At 43.3% G+C, this 21,018-nt stretch overlaps 1 protein-coding gene across 1 annotated transcript in view; it reads right to left on the bottom strand.

The window, feature by feature from the left end:
* Nucleotides 1-21,018, bottom strand: part of MEGF9 (multiple EGF like domains 9) — an 83,714-nt gene that overhangs the window by 29,402 nt on the left and 33,294 nt on the right. Inside the window, exon 2 of the mRNA XM_054007764.1 lies at nt 9,266-9,467. Coding sequence (XP_053863739.1) covers nt 9,266-9,467 — 202 coding nt within the window. The remainder of the gene's footprint in view (nt 1-9,265; nt 9,468-21,018) is intronic.

Below are 21,018 nucleotides of genomic sequence, written 5' to 3'. Positions count from 1 at the left end.
AATGAAGACCAGATTTGTATTAGCTGGTTGAGGTAAAGGTTTAATAAAGATTAAAACTACCACTACCTCGGCTTCACTAGGATCAGGACACAGTTTAGTCTAACATGCGTTAGCTTAACATTCTTTCAAAATACAGCTATTTTTCCAAGCGAAGTCACAGCCATATACATCTCTTCCAGTCTCTAATGGCTTGTCTACATGGAAAGTTATACCAGGATAAGATATGGTGTGAATTTAAACTGCTGTAGCTGCACCAGTATAACTCCCTGTGTGGGCAATCTTACTTCGATGTAAGTGTGTCTTTTTCTGGTTTAGTTTATGTTGCTTTGGAAGTGGTTAGGATAAACAGAAAAAAAAGGCTCTCTTATTCTGGAGTAAGAGTGTCCACATGGGGAGTTATACTGGCACAACCACAGTCATGTAACTGGATATGTTTCCTGTATAGACAAGCCCTGAGTTGACCGTCTTTTCCCATGCCCTAGTGAGGGCAGCCCCCTTTTTAACCAGGAGAATCCAGTACTTCCCCAGGATTCCCGTACAGTGAAAGGGTAACCTCAAAGGAAGCCCAGAACTGTGGCTTGCTAAATACTAGATGTGCTGACAGTGGAGGATTTCCCCCCACTGTATCAGCTGTGCAGGATGTGGACAGCAAAAAGCCCAGCGAGGAGCAGGTCCCTGGCACAGGCCCGAGGGAGGGACAGTATATCCTAGCCAGCTTAGCCTCACCACATTGGAATTACTCCACGGAGACCCCGGAGCTTCCGCTGCTCTGCGCTGACCCATGCTGCTATTAGGAAGGCTGAAGACAACCTTCCCCGCCTTCTCTCTTGGTTCCTTTCCCAGCTACAGAAAGTGGGAGATTAGAGGTCAAGCAGAGGTCTAATGGAGGAATCTCAACTGCTTTCACATAATAAAAATACAGGAGCCTATTCAGTTTTTAAGTAATTGATTCAACCAATCCAGGCTCAGTTAACTTTCTTCAGGGTAATCTGTCCCCTTGGCCAAGAAACAGTGCCCAAGACCCACCTGAGTGTGCCAGACAGAACCTTGAAAAACTAATGGCAAAGCTCTTCTGATTTGCTATACCTGAGCATGCCGCAAGAGACGCAGGTTGTCTGGGATGCTAGAGGAGGAAGCTGCAGCATCCACGGAGAAGGGGATTTTGTTTTAAGCTGAGGCCAGCTTGACACAGCTCTTAATTCCTTGGGCAGACAGCTCCATACCCAGAGCTAGCAGGGCGGATGTAAGGTGCCACCTCTGCCTGGTCGGTGCTGTTTCAAAGTCCACTCTAGTCACACAGATGTTGGTATGGAGACAGTTTACACAGGTGGGCTAGTGGTTTAGATCCTAACCTCCAAATCAAGAGACCTGGGTTCTAGTCCGAGCTCTGCATGCGACCTTGGGTCAGTCACTTTACTTCTATGTCCTCCTTCTACCCTTTGCCGGTCTTTTCTACTTGGACTGTTAGCTCTTCAGGGCAGGGACTGAGTCTTTCTATGGGTTCATACAGCGCCTAGCACAAGGGGGCCCGACTTCAGTTGGTGTTCCAAGTTCTACTGGAACACAAACAGAGTAATAATAAAAACAGACATTTTATCCTTGACGCTCTAGTCCCATAATACAGTCAAGTCACCTGATTATATTTTTAGAAAACAGTGTGCTGTAATAGCTAAACAGAAAGGAAAACAATGAGGCAAGATGACATTTTAACAGAGCAAAATTAAAACCAGTTTCAAAACCACTCTGAACTGGCCAGTGGGCCATGTACGGAAACGCACCACCCCAGAGGAGACAGTGCTGATCTCTACAGATAATCAAGTCGAAAAAAGGCCTTTGACTAGCAGCAGCAGAGTCCATGCATAGTGACAGCACTGTCAGGTCAATGTTCACTCCTAAAATCAACCCTATGCCTGGGGAAATGGTTTTTGTTTTGGTTTCTTTATTCTATGGTCTGTACTGGAGGTCTAGTTAATAATTAGCACATTGGGGTGGGGTGGGGTGTGTGACACACTGTAGGGTAAAGCGTGTTTAAAAAAAAAATACAGTTGTCCTTTAAAAAGCAACCTTTACAAAAGTGCATGCAAGCTGATATATAGAAGATATGCCCTTTTTCTCCTTAGAGCTCAGCCTCTAGGAAATGCGCTTCTCAAATCAAGGACTGTCTAGACTGGTCAGAGTCCAAAATTATGTTCCGGGTTTACTGAGACAGTCTTCCCTTGAATATGCACTTTTTAAAAGGGGTACATGAGTATTAGCTTATGCAACACGTGTGAACTTGTTTTTTAAAAATAATTTAAGGTATTTTCATTATATTACCAAAAAGAACCCAAAACAACTATGAGCCCATTATGGGTATTATGGCAGTACTCAGCAGGTCACAACTCTGTCTGTAGGCCCATTGGGCTAGCTGTTGTAAATACACATAATAAGGGACAGGACCTGTCCCAAAAACTATTGTAGTGTTCACTCCGCTTTTCTATTGTAAGATCTCTGGGGCAGGAACTGCCTCCTGCTCTCTGTTCGTCCAGTGACTACCACACTGGGCCCCCTTTCTCTGTTGGTTCCTAGGGGCTACCATTATTATTAGATTGTAAGTTTGTTTATTATGAACAGGTAAGACACAAGAAGAGCATGGGGACGGGGGGGGAGAGGATGGATTGTTAGCCCCATTTTACAGATGGGGCACAAAGGCACGGAGAATAAGTACCCAAGGTAACACAGGGAGTCTGTGGCTGATCTTGGAATAGAACCCAGATCTGTCGAGTCCCCGTGCTTTAGCCATGAGACCATGTGGGGCCAAATCCTGTTCTTAGATACACACAGGCAGCTCCTATCAACTTTGACAAGGGGGTGGGGAGGTGATAGGTCCTCACACCTGAGGACATTTTGACTCTAGAGTTTACACCAGAATCTTTTGGGCAGGGACCACCTTTACACTGGACTTGTATAGAGTGTGTACACAGACTCAGACTTCAAGGCCAGAGGGGACCATCATGATCATCTAGTCTGACCTCCTGCATACTGCAGCCCACAGAACCTCACCCACCCACTCCTGTACTGTATAGCAAAGTGGGGGTCCAATCCCGAGTGAAAGCTCTAGGTGCTACCACAGTACAGATAATAAATAATAACAAAATTACACAAAGTACCAGCTCAACAATCCATCATGAAAGTCCCAAATACATTTCCTCTCCTGTCCCACAGTCAAATATCCATAAGGATCTAGTGCAATATGTTTGCAACCTACAGGCCATATTCACCCGCTTTAACTCCTGTGAATGCAGTAGAGTATTTGGCCCTTTGTTTTTTGTTTCCCATTTAATTTTTTCGCACATCCGCATCACTGTGCAAGAGTCTGCCCATCTTGTAGCAATATTGATGTTCCTAGTTCTGTAACAGACAACTGACCTACTTTTTTTTTTTTTTAAATACCTGGAGGTCATTTCTGTCTGTGGCAAAACGCACTGGGTGTGGAATGAGAACCAGAGAGCAGCTTTTTATTCACAGCATTATCTCACTTCCCCCCCAACCCACCTTATTTTCTCCTACTTTTGCTTTTTGCTCCCTCCTCAAAAAGCTGTGGAATTCCACCACATCCCAAATTCTGAGATTGCCGCCAAAGGACGCTGCCAGAATATGAAATCCTTTGGACAAAATTCTACAGATGCCCTTTCTGACACGTTCAGGGGTCTGTCCAGGTGGAGTTAAGGGAAAGATCGTCCAAATTACAATGGGTAGGTAGTCAAGTGTCAGAGGGATAGCCGTGTTAGTCTGGATCTGTAAAAAGCAACAAGGAGTCCTGTGGCACCTTATAGGCTAACGGACGTATTGGAGCATAAGCTTTCGTGGGTGAATACCCACTTCATCAGATGCAAGTAGGGTAGGTAGATGTCAAAATCCCACACAACTCGCCTTTGGGAATCTTTCCCTAAATTTCCAATGACACTTCCTGGACGATTCTATTTTACAAGGTATATAGTGGTTAAAACTGTAGGGCTGGGAGTGGGGAGAGATGAGCTCTTATGCCAACTGACTGATGTGTGAAGCTATACATGTGACGTAAGGCCAGACTGTGAAGTGAACCCCTCACTCACATTCACCTGAGCACGTGCCCATTCACTCCAACGGGACTGCTCACCAGTGTGGTTCACAACCCCATCTTTGGGAACAGATCCTGATATCCTCAATCAGGTCGGGAAACATCTTTCTCCACAAGTTGTCTCTGCCATTGATTACATTGCAGTATTTGTGAGATAAGGTTCTATTCAACCTGAGTTTCAGGATATCAGAACCTGGCCCTTGACTGCTCTGGTCCCCAGTTTCCCACAAGAGGACAATACTCATCTGACCTTTCTGAAGCATTTTGAGTAGGGCTGGTCACAACTTTGAATTACCATTCCACAGGAGAGTCTGACATTTCAAAATTTGTTTTCATTTCAAATCAGAAGCAACCTCCTCCTCCCACCAAAAAAATTATGGAAATCTCTTGTAAATCAAAGCTTTTGAAAAAAAACTGTTATGGGTCAACATTTTTCGCATTTCTATTTTGACTTGATTTTGTATTATAATTTGTAATATTTGAAAGATTTCAAAATATATAGTTGGAACCTTATCAAAACACTTTCCCCCAATTTTTATTTTCAAAATGAAATACTGAAAAAAATCAACCTGTTCCCCCCAGAATTTCCATTTTGACAAAACAGTTTTCCAATGAAAAAAACATTCCATTGGAAAAAATTTTTTTGATGTGCTCTAATTTTGAAATCCCAGGAAGGAAGGTACTATAAAGCACTAGATATTCTTATGGTTGTGAAGATCTGGGATGCAGTTTCAGATCCTCAAAGGTGCATGCTACCCGTACTTGTTTTGGTGCGAGATCAGCAGTGTCTTCCTTGTACTTCACCAATAAATCAGCTTGGAAAAGAGACGACTAAGTGGGGAATCTGACAGAGGTCTATAAAATCATGACTGGTGTGGAGAAAGTAAATAAGGATGTGTTATTTACTCCTTCTCATAACACAAGAACTAGGGGTCACCAAATGAAATTAATAGGCAGCAGGTTTAAAACAAACAAAAGGAAGTATTTCTTCACCCAATGCACAGTTAACCTGTGGAACTCTTTGCTAGAGGATGTTGTGAAGGCCAAGACTATAACAGGAGTCAAAAAAAGAACTAGATAAATTCATGGAGGATAGGCAGGGATGGTGTTCCTAGCCTCTGTTTGCCAGAAGCTGGGAATGAGCGACAGGGGATGGATCACTTGATGATTACCTGTTCTGTTCATTCCCTCTGGGGCACCTGGCATTGGCCACTGTTGGATGACAGGATACTGGGCTAGATGGACCTTTGGTCTGACCCAGCATGGCCGTTCTTATGTTACTTCTGCCTGCAAGCCCTGGCTGCAAGAACGGTCAATGAGCTAAAATTAAATCAAACCTTCCCTGTTACATTAATTCCAGCAGAGGCTGCCCTTCGCTGCCCTTCCTGCTGATCCCACAGGAAGCTCTGGAACACACCCTCCTCTCCACTGACTCACTCCCTTGCAACTACTTCCCATTTCCTTCATGGTACCTCTACCTCCCCAGCCTCTGAATCCATGACATCTTCCTCAACCCAGCTACTCATATAAGGGGCTAAGATTCAAGGTTCCAGTCTGGGCCCTGTCAGCAGTTCTGACCTTTCTGCTGCATGCCCTTTACCCTGCATGATTTGACTGAAGTAATTCAAATAAGAGAAATCAGGGTGTGTTTTTCCCTTGACTCTTAGCCGGTGTAAATAAAATGGAGGGGAAAAACCATCTGATGAAAGGGTTGAAACTACAACGGCTTAGCAAGCAGAACTCCCTCCGAAGCCAATGGAGTTCCCAGGCACCGAGGGACTGAATTAAGCCCTAAAACTGCACACGGTTTACATTGCAAAGAAAGGCTGATCCTATTCTTGTGAAATTAGGATATGAGATTATATTCAGGAGTTCAGTGTGCAGCTGCTCCATACCAGTCAGTGATGGGGCTGGAATTCTTCCACAGGAGCTCTGCAAGTGGAGGCAACAGCAGCGGGCACTGACTCAAAGCATCTCCTTTCAGTCCTAGCCACACATCCTCCCCCAGCCAGCACCATTTGCCTCCTGTGGGCTGCCAGGGAAGGGGAGGTTGCAGCTGCTTACCATGTCCCTGGTTGAGTTTCCACTGCCAGGAAGCCTCTGTTAGTGTCTATTAGTGTGGAAGCCAGCGCAGACTCCAGATGGATAATACCCACTGTGACAGAGTTCCCCATTTAGGCATCGGATTTGCTCTACTAGAACAGATCATTGGACCATCAAGCCAAGTCACCTAGGTCCAACAGCACAATCCTTTACAGTAAGAAAAAAATCCTTCAAATCATCTAGACAGTCATGCAATGCTATTCATGGGGGTATTCCTTCCTGACCCCTGTGGCAATCAGCTCCTACCCTGAAGCATGAGACTTGATTCACCTTAAAATCCAATATAAGGTAACGAAACTGCCAAGCTGAAACTGCTCTTGGAGTTGAGGGAGGGAGTTGCTTCTTTTGCTTGGTGTAAAATACATGCTGCTGGACTGCAGGGAGCATCAGGTGAGAGTGAAGACTGGCAGCAGAAAAAGACGACAGTGTGCATCAGTAGTGCAGTGTAAAAATATTTAGGGTAGGCAGGCTGTGGAATGGAATGAAAGCAAACGGGAGCTGTTACTTCAGTCCACAAAACTTTTAGTAAACAGCTTTTGACTCAATAGGACACCCTTAGCTGCAGAGCTCTTTCTACACAGGGATTGCGAGAGCTGAGGTGTATTTCACAAGAAGTGAGACTAGCTGTTATGTGCTACAAGCACAGGAAGGAACAACCTCATCAAATAATATTAAGTATCTGATGCATCCTTAACAGCAAGAGAATTCAGCAGTTACCAGCAGTACCCTTTATGCTGTCCTTAGGGTAGGACAGTGCAGTCTAGAATTCTGCTCAACTGTATTATCAAACCCCTGAACTTACCTGATTCTGGGTTCTCATTTTCAAATGCAAAATTCAGCTTAAGCTCTGAGCCAATCAGTAAAGCTACGTCTCAGCCAATCTGAGACAGATTCTGGTTTCACACAGAAACAAGGAACCATTCAGCACTTTGATTAGAGGTGGGTCCAGATCAAAAACCTTTGGTGAAGTTCTGATCTGGATGTAAACTTTACAGCAGGCTCTCAGCTCTACAATGGGCCAAATGACCCAACTCCTCTCCCCACTTCAGGAGCCTGCAGGCAGTTTCACAGCCTGCAAGAGAGTCAGTGCGACCGTCTGCCGCTCAGGACCATGGCTAGCTTTGACAGCATCTTGCTTTGCGCCTGGGCTTTTTACAAACCCCAAACTTGGTTGTTAGAAAACCACATGAGCCCAAGGCCAAAGAAAAGGCTTGTCCTACCCCTTTCAAGTTGAAACAGCGGATTTTGCGTGGTTCTAGGGGGCTCTTCTAAGCTGCATGAAATATCCCAGATAAAGAGACTAGAATCCTACTGAACAACCAATTACAATACAGGAATGATATGGGCACTGCAAAAGGGGCTTTGTTCTTAAGGCTGCTAGACCGCTAATGACTCACTGCAGGGTCATCCTCTAACCCGAACATTTCCCCCACATTCCTTCCTGAAGATGGCCCATGACTTTTGGCAAAGACAAGCAGCTATATCCCTAAATTGGCCACTATCCAGCCAGCTTTTATTATTGCATCTCCTTTCTTTCTCAACCATGTGTGTCCTTAATTCCCTCACTGCAGATGAGTTGGCACATTCTCACCCCTTGTGTTTCCAAATAAAAGGCCAGATCTGATTGCCTTACTTATGTGAGGGGTCATGCTGAAATCAGGGAAGTGCAGGAGATTTGGCCCAGGATTTCTCAGCAGAGCTGTCACGTTGCACCAAACAAACCCAGGAAAATGTGCGGAGGATGGGGGGGGGGGGGGAAGAGCATGAGAGATACATTGGACACTGTTATTCATTTCACCTGCAGTGGCAAGCAATTTGAGTTTCTAAAGCTGCTGACAGAGCAGTGAGCTACACTATGTACTTTCTACAGCTGTTATCAACGTCACTAGCCTGCGCGTAATCCCAGAAGAATGTAACCATTCAGCAATCATTAACAAATAATCAGTTACAGGATTAGGCACCATTACTCTAAATTTAAACACTTAACTACCAGCATAACCCTAATTTCTCAACAGTGACTAGTGATACTGGGTGCCTTAATTTCTGGGTTTCCAACCTGAGATGCCTTAAAAGGGCCAGATTTTCATCCACCCTCTGAGAATCAGGCCCATTTGAGAGGTCACAAGCTGAGCACCTAAAAACCCTGGAAAAATGTAGGCTGCATTATTTTTCTTTATTTACATTGCTGTAGTGCCTAAGAGCCCCAGGCACAGACCACAGACCAGGTACTGTGCCAGGTGCTGTACCAACACACTATAAAACAATGGTCCTTGCCTCACAGAGTTTACAGTACCTATTACCATGAATAACCCCTGTGCTGAGCCTATGAGGAGAGTAATGAACTGGTGAGTCTAGAGAAGGCTGGGAGATTCTAATTCTAAATTAAATGGTTATTTTGTGTAATTAAAGCAGACCTCAGAGGGAGAGGGTAATTCAAAAGCACCGGTTGTGGAGATCTGACTGGGAAAGGAGGGAAACTGAGGCAGCAGTGCATCCAACAATGGAAGAAACAAGGGCCCATTACAGTCTCTCACTCAACTATTTCTTTTGTGATGCTCAGAGAAAGAAAGTCACAAAGCTCTGTTTGAGATCCCAGCCTCTGATGCAGGAAATAACCTTTGAAAGTGACCTCTCCCAACACCCCACTGCGCGCCTCCACCCACTCTTCCTTGGTAAATGAAGGAAATCTTGTGTGAGGAGAGATGCACAGGGAAATAGAGGAGAAATTCTGCAGCAGCAGACATTCAGCTCCGAAATGGAAGTTAACTCCCTTGTAAGTTGCTAGGTTTTTTGCTACAGCTATGGATATTTGTATAATCTGATCTTTAAAAGAAGGGGCAGCATATGCTTCATGAATTTTTATGAGACCAGCTTTTTATATATATACACACATATATATATATATATATATATATATATATATATACAGACACACACACCACACTATGTGAGGAGATCCCACACCTGAGCCTCAAAATACACCCTGGATATCAAAATACACCCAAGTTACAAAACATGGCATACAATCCCTGGGGAGGCTCATTGAAATGTCATGTTACTTACTTGTCACAGAGGGAATTGACAGAGCCTTTGGAACTGCAGCCACACGGAAGGCAGAGCCCACTGGTTTGGTTCAGGAGATATCCCTCCTCGCAATTTTCACACCGCAGACCAGTGTAGCCTTTGTGACACTCGCACTGTCCTGTTGAAGTATTGCACTCATTCACACTTGCACTCCCAAGAGCACTGCAGTTACACAGATAGTCTGCAAAAGGAAAAAGAAACTGAAATTAACATGCTCTAGTCATAAAATGAAGTATATAAGCATTGGGGGGGAGGGAAATCGCTAAACATGCAAAAATTGCCAGGAGCACATTTGGGACAACCAGGCTTGCATGCTCATTCTGTGTGTGTAGCTTTGAAACAGCATTGCCAACCCCAAACAGTCAAAGATCACGAGTCAGGGCCTCAAAAATCATGAGACTGGCTTAAAAAAGAAAAAACACCAAACATGAGGGTGTTTTTGTTGGGGTTCTTCATATTTACTTTCTGGTGTTTGAGCCTCTAGGGTTCATGTTTTCAAGCTTTTCTTTCTACAATTATGAGGACTAGAAACTTACTTTAAAAAAAAAAAGTTGAGACTCTCCCATAATCACATTACTCAAGGAGCTGGGGCTTTCGGAAAGACACCAAATATCTCAAGACTCATGATAAAACTGCAACATTTGGCAACGTTGCTATTAGAGCACCTCATAATTCATGGATTTATCTTCACCACACACCAGTGAGCTAAATCGGTACTATTATCCCCTGTAATTATTATTATTACAGATGGAGAACTGAGCAGAGAGAGAGGTGAAGGGCGAGATTTTCAAAAAACCTCAACACATCGAGCGCTGAGCATTTTTGGAGTGCTGATTGCAAGTGGCACAACAGCAGCTGTGGGTACTGCCCAAGTTTCAAAATCTAGCCCTGATGATGGTGCCTATAAAAGAGGCACCGATCTCTTCGGAAAATGTGCCTCTGACTGTGGATGGTGAGCATCTGAAAATCTGGCCCTAAAATGACTTGCCCAGGATCAACCACAAGAAAATCCTTCCTCTCATCACCTAAAACACAATGAGCCAATTTCAGCCTTGCTGTCGGCAGGCAGATCTCCACTAGAGTCACCGCAGGGCTATCATCTGATCTGAAGAGCCATTCAGGCACACACCCTCCTCCAACTGACTTTCATGGAAGTTCTTCATTTGGAAGGTTTACCGAATCCAGCCCTCAAAGGGCAGAGGCAAAAGATCAAACCACAAGTTCTCAATCTACATAAACTGAAGTGTTTAGAATAAAATCAGAATTCCTCCCCAGCAAACTAGAAACTGACACTATTAGTTTTAGCTTCCCTTCTTTACTGGAAAATATTGGGCGCTGAATAATTCAAAGTATTTATCTACCAAGACTGAATTATGAATAAGGTTCATGTCTGACATGGCAAACAGGCTTCGAGGGAGTTAAGAAACACTGATGATTATTTACCGAGAGCAGCCAGGGTGCATGATGCCGTACAGATGGAGGCAGTTGCCATAGCCACTGACCGGAAGAATTTACAATCAAGAACCCAATCTCACCCACTTTACTTCCAGGAGTCACCCCACTGAAGCCTACTGAATTTTTGCCTACTGGAGCACTGAAGTGGGCCTAAAATTAATAAAATACAGTATTTCAATATTTGTACTTCACAATTATAGTGTACACTTATGTCCCAATCCAGCAGTCCATCCCTATTGAGCAAAGCACTTAATTATATGCCTAATTTTATGCACTTGTTTAAGTTTCACTGAAGTCAAGGAGACTTGAACACGTTTAGCTTTAGGCACATGCTTAAGTGTTGGTCTGAACAGGGGCAGATTTCAGAATGTATTTAAATGTTTTGTTGAACTGGAATCTTACTGAGGATCTCAAAGTGCCTTTAGAAATACCAGATCCCAGGGAGAAAGTAAATTTATTCATTTGTCAGATTAATTTACTCATTTCATGTTGGCTATTCTTTGTATATTTGCTTGTGGAATTTGGGTTGGAGGAAGAGATTATAGATCAACTTCCCAATTGGTTATATACATTTAAAACATTATTTTTAATATTATGCCCAATTAGTTCTGGAATGAAATAATGAAAAACCATGAAAGGAATGCCGGAAGCCTTCTTCTCATAAACAGTTGAATGGGGAAGTACTCGGAACTTTCTAAGAATCAAATATCCAGACAGCTATACTGTCAAACTATAGGATTCAGTAAAATGTCATGCAACTCAATATTTAGAGTAATACCAGGTTTTTTGTTTTTACAGTAAATCAATCCATCAGATGCAGAGATCAGTTTTGCACCAGATTAAGAGAAGAAAATTTTTATCTCATTCATGCCAACATAAATCTGGAGTAACTCCTCTAACGTCAATAGTTATTCTGTATTTATCCTTGTGTAAGTGAGATTAGAACTGGGCCTGTATTTTCTTGGATCAGAACTGATTACTGAAATGAATACCTGGATAAATACAGATCTCCAGGTTAACATCCACTTCCAATTACAAGCACAAATTCCCATCTCAGTTATACCAGTGTGGCCTCACTGATTTTAGCACTTTGACTTCTACCAATGAGCGCAGGTCATGGGCAGCCACTGGAATAAGCGCTCCCTTTTCAGTTTTTAAACCAAACTATTAAACACATTAATTACTTTTAAAAGCTTGTTGTATGCAACGTAATTAATCATAATAAATTTGATAAAAAAGATGTTATAGCTAACTGAACAGTGTTCTTAAATGCTAAGAGAACAGAGACAATTCTTACATATTGCTCCATATTCAGAAGTTCTTATTGCTGCAGTCGCAGCATAACATCATAAATCATTGCTTGCTCTTAGCCTACAAGGTTAGAGTCAACGTAACACTGAAGAAGTTCTACGGTAGCTTTCCGCTGCTAGTTGATATTCAAACATTTCTACAGAGAAAGCCATGGCTATTACAGGCCAACTTCTCTTCTCACTACAACTCAACCCACATCACTATAGTTTCTCCAGAATAAAAAGGAGAATTTGGTCTGTATCCTCTAAAAAGAGACCCGGGGGGGGGGGGGGGGGGAGAGAGAGTTGCAGAGCTCAGATAATGTAGCTAGCAAAAAGGTGTGGAAAAGCAACACTGGCCCAAATTGCTAGCCAAATCCAGCCTAATGCATTCAAATGAGCAGTGAAGTGGTTTAAAGTTTTATAGTTTCATGAGAGGAAGGCAAGTCTAATGGTTAGGGTGCTAGTCCGGAACTCGGGAAACTCAGGTGCAGTTTCTAGCTCTGTTACAAAAACTTCCTGCCTGATCAAGGCACTTAGGGTTAATAGCACTGCCCTACCAGCCTTAGCTGAGGCCAGAGAAACTAACAGGGGAGTTGTGAAGGTAAATATATTAAGGTTGTGCAGTGCTCAGATACTATAGTAACGGGGGAGGTCACGTAAGTACATTAGATAGATGAGATCTCAAGTACTGCAGCTGGAGGAAACCAAATACAAGTCATGCTTTGGATTATATTTTACATCTGCAGCATCTACAATGTTCTATCTCTTAAAATAGCTTGCAAAATGATAGAAAGAATGGTAAAGACTATGGCTGAGATGTTCAAAGCTGACTATGGGATTTTTGCAGTCTTCCATCAAAATTTCACCCAGCTCCGTTCACAAGCCCTGCACCCTCCACTGTTAAAAAAACAAAAACTGCAAAACCAAAATTAACAACGTTGAATAAATTCTAGAAAGAGTCACAATACAATAGCAGATATTCCATAAGTGAAAAAGAGAAGTTAAATTCTATGGATACATTATTAGACCCCAATCCTGCAACTTCAGGCACACAGAGCCCTATTCAGCTGTGTGCATGCAGTGCCCAACTGAATGGGGGTGAACCAGTAGCAGCATCAGCCAGTAGCAGCGTCTGCCGGTGCGCAAGAACTTGAAGGATAAGAGGTTATGTTGTGAATTCTTCACTCCATTCTACCAGCAAAGTTCTATTGCATTCCATTCTGTTTCTCAACCATGCCCATCACCATGGTGTTCATGTGCCATAAGTGACAGGAAATAGGTCATAAGACTACCCTCTTCCACATATGGGACTTTCTTTCATCCTTCCTCTCCTCCTTGGGGTAAGTCACATGTGGATTTTTTTCTTCATATATGATACTGTAAGTGTACATATTAGTAAAGGCAAGGTCGAGAAGTTGTTCTAAATGCAAGAGACCAAATCCCCAACTGGAACAATTGCATAGGTCCATTGACTTCAGTGGCACTATGCGGATTGACATCTGAGGACCTGGCCCAATGTACTGTAAAAATAGTCAGAGGCACAAAAGGTGAGGCAGTAAGTAAAAAGCTTGAACGGATTCACCACAGTCAATTGGTATCAATCACACTCAGGAGTACACTGTATTGAAAGCTGCAATAGGTAGGAGAGGTTGAGATGAAAATTCATCATATGAAATTTAATTTCATCCTTAGAATGGCTATACTGGGTCAGACCAATGGTACATGTAGCCCAGAATTCTGTCTTCCAACAGTGGCCAGTGCCAGATGCCTCAGAGGGAATGAACAGAACAGGACAATTTTGAGTGATCCATCCCACTGTCCAGTCCTAGCTTCTGGCAATCAGAGGTTTAAAGACACCTGGAGCATGGGGTTATGTCCCTGATTACATTGGCTAATAGCCATTTATGGACCCATCATCCATGAACGTATCTAATTTTTTTTTTAAAACCCAGCTATACTTTTGGCTTTCACAACATCCCATAGCAATGTGTTCCACAGGTTGACCACACGTCGTATGAAGAAGTACTTCCTTATGCTTGTTTTAAACCTGCTGCCTATTATTTTCATTGCATTAAGCGCTCTTTCTGTTATGTGAAGAGGTAAAAAAATGCTTCTCTATTCACTTTCTCCACACCATTCATGATTTCATAGACCTCTATCATACTGCCCCTTGGTTGTCTCTTTTCTAACCTGAATAGTCCCAATCTTTTCAACCTCTCTTCATATGGCATCTGTTCCATAGCCTGAAGCAATTCTGTTGCCTTTCTCTGCACCTTTTCCAATCCTAATACACCTCTACCTCGATAGAACGCGGTCCTCGGGAGCAAAAAAAAAAAAAAAAAAAAAAAAAATCTTACCACGTTATAGGTGAAACCACGTTATATCGAACTTGCTTTGATCCACCGGAGTGCGTAGCCCCACCCCCCTGGAGCACTGCTTTACCGTGTTATATCCGAATTTGCGTTATATTGGGTCGCGTTATGCTTCACATTGACCCTGCACTTCAAACTTGGTGCCTTGCATAGAGCCCTGACACAGCAATCTGTCCTGTTTTCTAGTCAAATCAAATATCTACTGCAGCCTTCTAACCGAGGAACAGATAGCATGGCAGAACAAAATGCTGGTGGTTGCAGCAAGAACAAGATTTCAGATGGCAGGAGTTTGTACTCAGAAATTCATCAGGAATGCTGGACTTTTAATCCAACCAAATGAAAGACGAATTGGCCTGTGAAGAGCTACCATCAGAGAGCTTAGAAATAGCAAAGAAAACTTTGGTGTGGTTGGTGTCTAGGCATATTGCTTTAGAAGTTAATTATCCTAAGATCCTGAAATGCCTGTTAATTGATGTCACACCACACTGTAGCAGGCTCATGAACTTTTATCCGTGGCCCAGCCACCCTTAGAGAAGGACAGAGTGCCACACACAATGTGGTATCTCAAACATGAACATGAAGAATTTATTTCCCCGCTCATCTCATCACTGAGGTAATAGATTCCCTTTTGAGAGCCTATAAACATTGAGAAAAAGTTAGCTACACTGCCTCCTACAAAAAAAAAAAAAAAAAAAAATCAAGCCTCCTTCCGGGTGTGGCTGTTATCTGTACATTTAGGACACAATGATTGCACCATGTTTGGTAAGCTTTCTAAAAGCACGGAGTTTAAGGCCAGAAGGAACCACCAGATAGATCCTCTAGTCCAGTGGTTCCCAAATTGGGGTTCGTGAACCCCTGGGGGTTCGCGAAATGTTACAGGGGGTTCTTGGGAAAAAATTCCCTAATGGTGGACAGAGCTGTCCCTAGGAACTCTGGGCAGCATGTGGCCAGCAGCCTGGAGCCTCTAGACTTCCAAGAGCTAAGCAGATCAAAGCAAGAATATCTATCACACTGAGGAGATTTAAACTTCAAGACTCCTTTTAAGAAATGGAAAGGGAGGTGGATATTTTTTTGCTGTTTTTAAAATGAAACAGCCAGCTAGTATTGTTTTTAAAATTATTATGAAGAACAATTTTAAGCTTTGTTGTAACATGTGGTGTTGGCCTGGACTGCTCAAGATCTGAATGCTTGTGTAGGAGGAACTCTGAGTTGGCTTCTTAAATACCTTCATACTCTTTCACATCTGATACTCCTTGATGAAACATAGGAGCCTTGTCTTATAACAGGCTTATTCAAATTGATACAAGCTATGAAAGTGAGTTCTTGGAAGAGTGTTGCCATTTTAATAATGTAATGAAAATACTGTAATGATAAATTATTAATAATAGTGTGTAATAAGCATATCATCAAAACAAATTTTATATTTCCAAGATCACTGCTTTTATAATTTATACTCAGGTAAAGGAGAAAATCCCTGGAAATAGACATTTTTAGGAGGAGATTCGCAAGACTTGACATTTTAGTGAAAGGGGTTCACAGGTTGTTAAAGTTTGGGAACCACTGCTCTAGTCCGACCTCCTGCATCATTACATCTGAGCCCTTATGTTAGCAGGTGACCATGAAAGAAACACTGTTCCACTAAGTCAAGTAAAAGATTCCAGATGGCAAGGTTTCAGACAACGGGCTTGATGTGGAATATATACGCTAGGATCGGCTTACACCAGTTACTCGACAGGGTGGAAAATGCAGCGATAATCCAAAACAAAGGAAAGCATGCAGCTTTTCGTTCACAACCTGGGAAAACCAACGTTCAAGCTGTCTGAGCAGCAAGCCTGGTGGCAATGTCTGTGATCTTGTTTAACGAAAGCAGGCTGGGGCGGCCCCAGAGTAGCGGTTACAGAACCTACTTCAGCCAGTGCACAGGAAATAGATCTGAGCTTTTCTGCTACTGAAACAGTTCGAAACCCTGGAAAAAAAAAAAATCACATGCACATTCTGGGTAACAGTGATCAGACACAAATGAGGCTTTCTTGGCTACTTCTTTCTTTCCATGGCTGTCTGCTCACAAATAATGCTTCCTGAAACATCCACAATTACATGAGGCTCCTCACACAGACTGCATGAGGTCACAGTGCCCCTCACACACTCAGCTCCCTAACACAACTGAGCCAAATCTGCAATACAGAGGAAGATCCATGGAAAAAATAACTTGGCCCCAAGCTGTACCACTCTGTGTCTAACAAAGGTAATCAATGATCACCGTAAAAGAGGCACTCAGAATGTATTTGCCATCACAGTGCACCTGGGAGGTAGGGAAAAGCAGTTACCCCATTGTATAGATGGGGAACGGAGACACAGAGACACCAAGCGTCACACAGGAAACTTGTAGCAGCACAGAGACTAAACCCCGGACCAGTGCCCTAACCCAAAAAGCCACCCTTCTCATGACAAGCTTCATGAGACTTAGAAGATTACGGGCAAATAGATCTGAGGGCCAGCAGAGAGGTCCCAAGAGGAAGAGTAAGGGATGGTGTCATCAAGGCCGCTGAGCCTCCTTCCCTTCCCACGTGGCATGGGGCAATACGTGCATGAAGAGCACTCTCCATGCGGGTGGCTGGAGCGCACAATCCCCCTGCTCATGAAAGTCAGAGCTGGAACAGACTGATAGCACCAAATCAACCAATTCATCCCACTGGCCAGCGCAGGATTGTTCCCTGAAGCACAGAAAGATGCCCTTAAGCACTATCAGTCTGAAAGCAGGAAAGACCTAGACAGACGCTTTAAAGTCCGTTTGCTAATGTAACAGAGATTTGACACTGGTGACTTGCCAGACTAGGAAAACCTGAAGCTTAATCTATCTCTCTATATATTCACTGCCCTGATTGTGGTTGGGTTAAGAAGGCAAGAATATTTCAAAGTCGAGAGAGGAAAGTAATAATGAACTGTCTACCTTAGCCTTCTGCTGATACATCAAAAAGATGGGGAAAAAAAGACTATAGAACATTCTCCTGGCCACTGGCCAGACCCTCTCTGGGTGCACAGAACCGTTATTCCATTTGATCAGGCACATGTCTTGCTCTTGAATGTAACCTTCAACAATATCTTCGAGCTTGTGCAAGTATGAAGGAATTCACAATGAGGGGGAGGGAGGAAGGGAAGATGCTATGGTTTGGCCTAATAGGCTGATCGTGAGATGGGCTTAGTCTGGGAGTTGTCTCGTGCTGTCCTGCTCAGTATCAGACTGATCACATTTATTCCAGAAGTTCATTCATGTTAGGATTGTAACATAAAAGTGGTGTAAAAGCCAGGACAGGTAATTGCCCCGTGGACAGAGCACTGGCCTGAGATGAAGAGTGGGGTTGTATTTCCCGTTCTGCAATTGATTTGTTGTCAGTGAGTCACTTCCCCTTCCCTATGCCTCAGCTCCCCTATATGTGGAATGGGGATAACACTACTTCTCCTCCTTCATAAAAAAGTGCTTTGAGATCACTGGATGAAAAGCACCATACAAGAGCTAGGTATTATCTAGAAGTTGTGATGAACAGGATTATCAGAAGCAGTGAAGTTAATAAATCAAGCAGGGAGGCACAAGCTTTGGGTCTATACCCAGCTCTGCCACAGACTTCCTCTACGATCTGGCAAATCACTTAGTTGTTCCATGCCTCCGTTTCCCCATCAGTAAAATGATTTGGGTTTTGTGCTGAGCATAGCACTGAGCCTATTGTTGGAGCTAATAAATGATATTTCCCTACCACACAGAGATGTTGTAAGTCTTAATTCATGAGTGTCTCTAAAACACTTTGAGACCCTTAGATCAAAACCACTATAGAAGTGCGAATCGTTCTGACAAGATACTACTTTAACCAAAGTGAAAACATGCTGCCTTCATGAACCTTTACTTTTCACTGCTGGATTTTTCGAAGAAGCTTGAGTGAAAGAAGAGATTTACAATACGCTACAGCAATGGAGGTATTGCTGTAATGGGGACTCAAATTTAGCAAGCAATTTCGCATTGCTCCAGCCTCCAATTGGGTCATTATTGTGCAAAATTTCTAGATTACTAATAAATTTTTACCTTTTTTATTAAATTGGAAATATGCCGCTTGCTGGAAATATTAGAGTTCCACTTTGCTGCACTGACAGAATAAGGATCTGCAAAGATTTACAAGACTGCGGTTTTATAAAATTTCACAGAGCTATAACTTCACATACGAGTTCTCATAGCAATATATGCATTGGGTTAGATTCTCTGGTGCACTTTGAGGAGGTGAAGCTCAAGGAGGTGTGGGAGCTTTAAGCTACCTTCGTGTCCTCCCAATTTTGGGCTGCTGCAGGGTCTGGAACAGTTTATGGAGTAACTTAGAGCAACCCCAGAAGCAGCTTCTGCCATTATCCTATCTATACCTTCTCTTCCCTGGCTTTGTTTCTGGCACACTCCCAAATGTCTACAGCAGCCCAGCACAGTACCTGTGGCAGAGGAATTGGTTGTTTGCAGTGTATTAGAGGTCAGGACAGATGGGCCAAGTCCCACTCACCATATTTTTGATGTAAGAGGACAGTCTTCCGCTTGCTCAGGGTCACTTCGGACAATGAATCAGATATGGAATAAAACTCTCCTTTCCTCTGTAGGGCTGGGCTTTTAGAGAGGGCGGCTGGGGTGCTTCTCAGAGGAAGAGAACTAGGACCGTGCCACAGTCCAGCAGAGAAGACGTCCGGCATATTTTTTTAGGGGTCAGCTAAAGCTTGGTAAATACAGCAAAACGTCCTGCAAATATTCAACTGAGTTTCTTAAATGAACAATCATGGGCCATACTCCTGCCCGTTTAGTGCTGACTGCCGGGGAACACTAGAGTGATAGAGGCTCTCTAGCACGAACATTTGTAGAAAGCACCTTTCAAATCCACACAGGCCGGAATGCACTGAAACAGAATGTTACATTTGTATTCCAGGTGTCTGAAGTGCACCCATCCAATCAAGAACCAGAAACAATACCTTGTGACTTAGGGCGAGATTGGTTGGCTAAGTAACACACTGAATTTTTAACATCCACCCAAAGAGTAAAAAATTCAAATAAGTAGTTGTCTACCTTTGAATAAATTTGAGTAAATGATTATTTGAGGGATCTCCATCAAACAGAAGAGAGGCTAAATGTGTCAATATAATTTGTTCACTCCAAATTATTTAACTTTAGGGTGAAGTTTTCCAGCTTCCTTCTTATGAAATAAGACCTTAATGAGTAAAGTGAGAAGGTAAAGATGTAATCAAAAGCCCAAGGAGATACTGGTATACAGAGGGCAGGTTCTTTCTCCTCCTACCTACCTGCTTCTATCTTAAGCTTCACTAGGTCTTTGACTCGACCCCACACATGAGGAAAAATGGGAAGGGAAATCTAGTCTCAAGGCTTTGAGAGATGGAGCAAGATCAGGCCCTCAACTAATACAAAAGAAACCAGTGACTGAAGAGATTCTTACTGAGCAATGAATAGCAAGGGGCATCTACGGGCCATCCCCCGCCCCCTTTTTTTCAGGGGGAGGGGGGGGGGGGAAGGTATATTGCCATCACGGGATCAAAGTGTCTGGAAAGACAGAAAGCAGACTAGGGAAACAGGTGTGAAAATTCTAACCAGGAGCTCCAATGATGCCTGTAATGTAGTAGGGAGACAGGATCTGGCTGCGAGAGGATTCTTTACTGAGGCTGCTGGACACTCTAGGTATGTCTACACGGCAATAAGACACCCATGGCTGGCCCATGTCAGCTGACTTGGGCTCAGAGGGCTTGGGCTGCTGAGCTATAAAAATGCAGTGTAGACACTCAAGCTCAGGCTGGTACCTGCGCTCCGGGACCCCGCGATGGGGGAGGATCCAAGAACCCAGGCTCCAGCCCGAACCTGAATGTCTCAACTGCAATTCTATAGCCCTGCAGCTCAGACCCAAGTCAGCAGCCGCAGGTGCTTTATTGCAGTGTAGACAGACTACTCACAGACCCTGTAGTTCTCCAATTAATAGCCTGTGCAGCCTAGCGTCATCTTACAAGGTCTCTCTGTCCTGACCTGGACTAAGCAGCCATGGAAGGGACTGTTGACTACCGTACAGCACCTTTCCCCTGCCCCAATTGATGATCTGCCTTTCAGTTATGGGAGGCAGACACCAGTCGTACATGCTGCCAGATTTAATAGCATGATCCACATTTTGCATTTGTGAATCACCTCTAAAACAGTTCAGTCATGTAGAAAACTGAATTAATTTTTCGCTTCCTTTCTGACTCGTGATATTCAAAGTGTACAGAAGAGATCCCTTGGTGCATATTTTAGCCATGATTTCTTTTTCATACAGACCATTTAAACAACGAACGAACAGTTTTTACATGGGTGAAGTAGCCACAAATGGCAAAACAAAAGCTATACAATGTGTGAACTAGAATATTTAGAACTTACTTGTCGGGAACGTTCTAAGAGAGTTTAAATCATGAACACTATTCATAGTGTGCAAAATTTCTAAGCACCGGCATGCCCAAATGCACAAGAGATTTTATAGCATACAGAAGCACAAGGAGACCATAGCGGACATGGGCCCATTTCACGTGTACAACTGCAGAGTGGGGAGGAAATATTATC

The sequence above is a fragment of the Malaclemys terrapin genome, chromosome 17, assembly GCF_027887155.1.
Source record: "Malaclemys terrapin pileata isolate rMalTer1 chromosome 17, rMalTer1.hap1, whole genome shotgun sequence".
NCBI classification, from domain to species: Eukaryota; Metazoa; Chordata; order Testudines; family Emydidae; genus Malaclemys; species Malaclemys terrapin.
The sequence above is the reverse complement of the archived record's forward strand: the minus strand, read 5'-3'. Positions and strand labels throughout refer to the sequence as shown.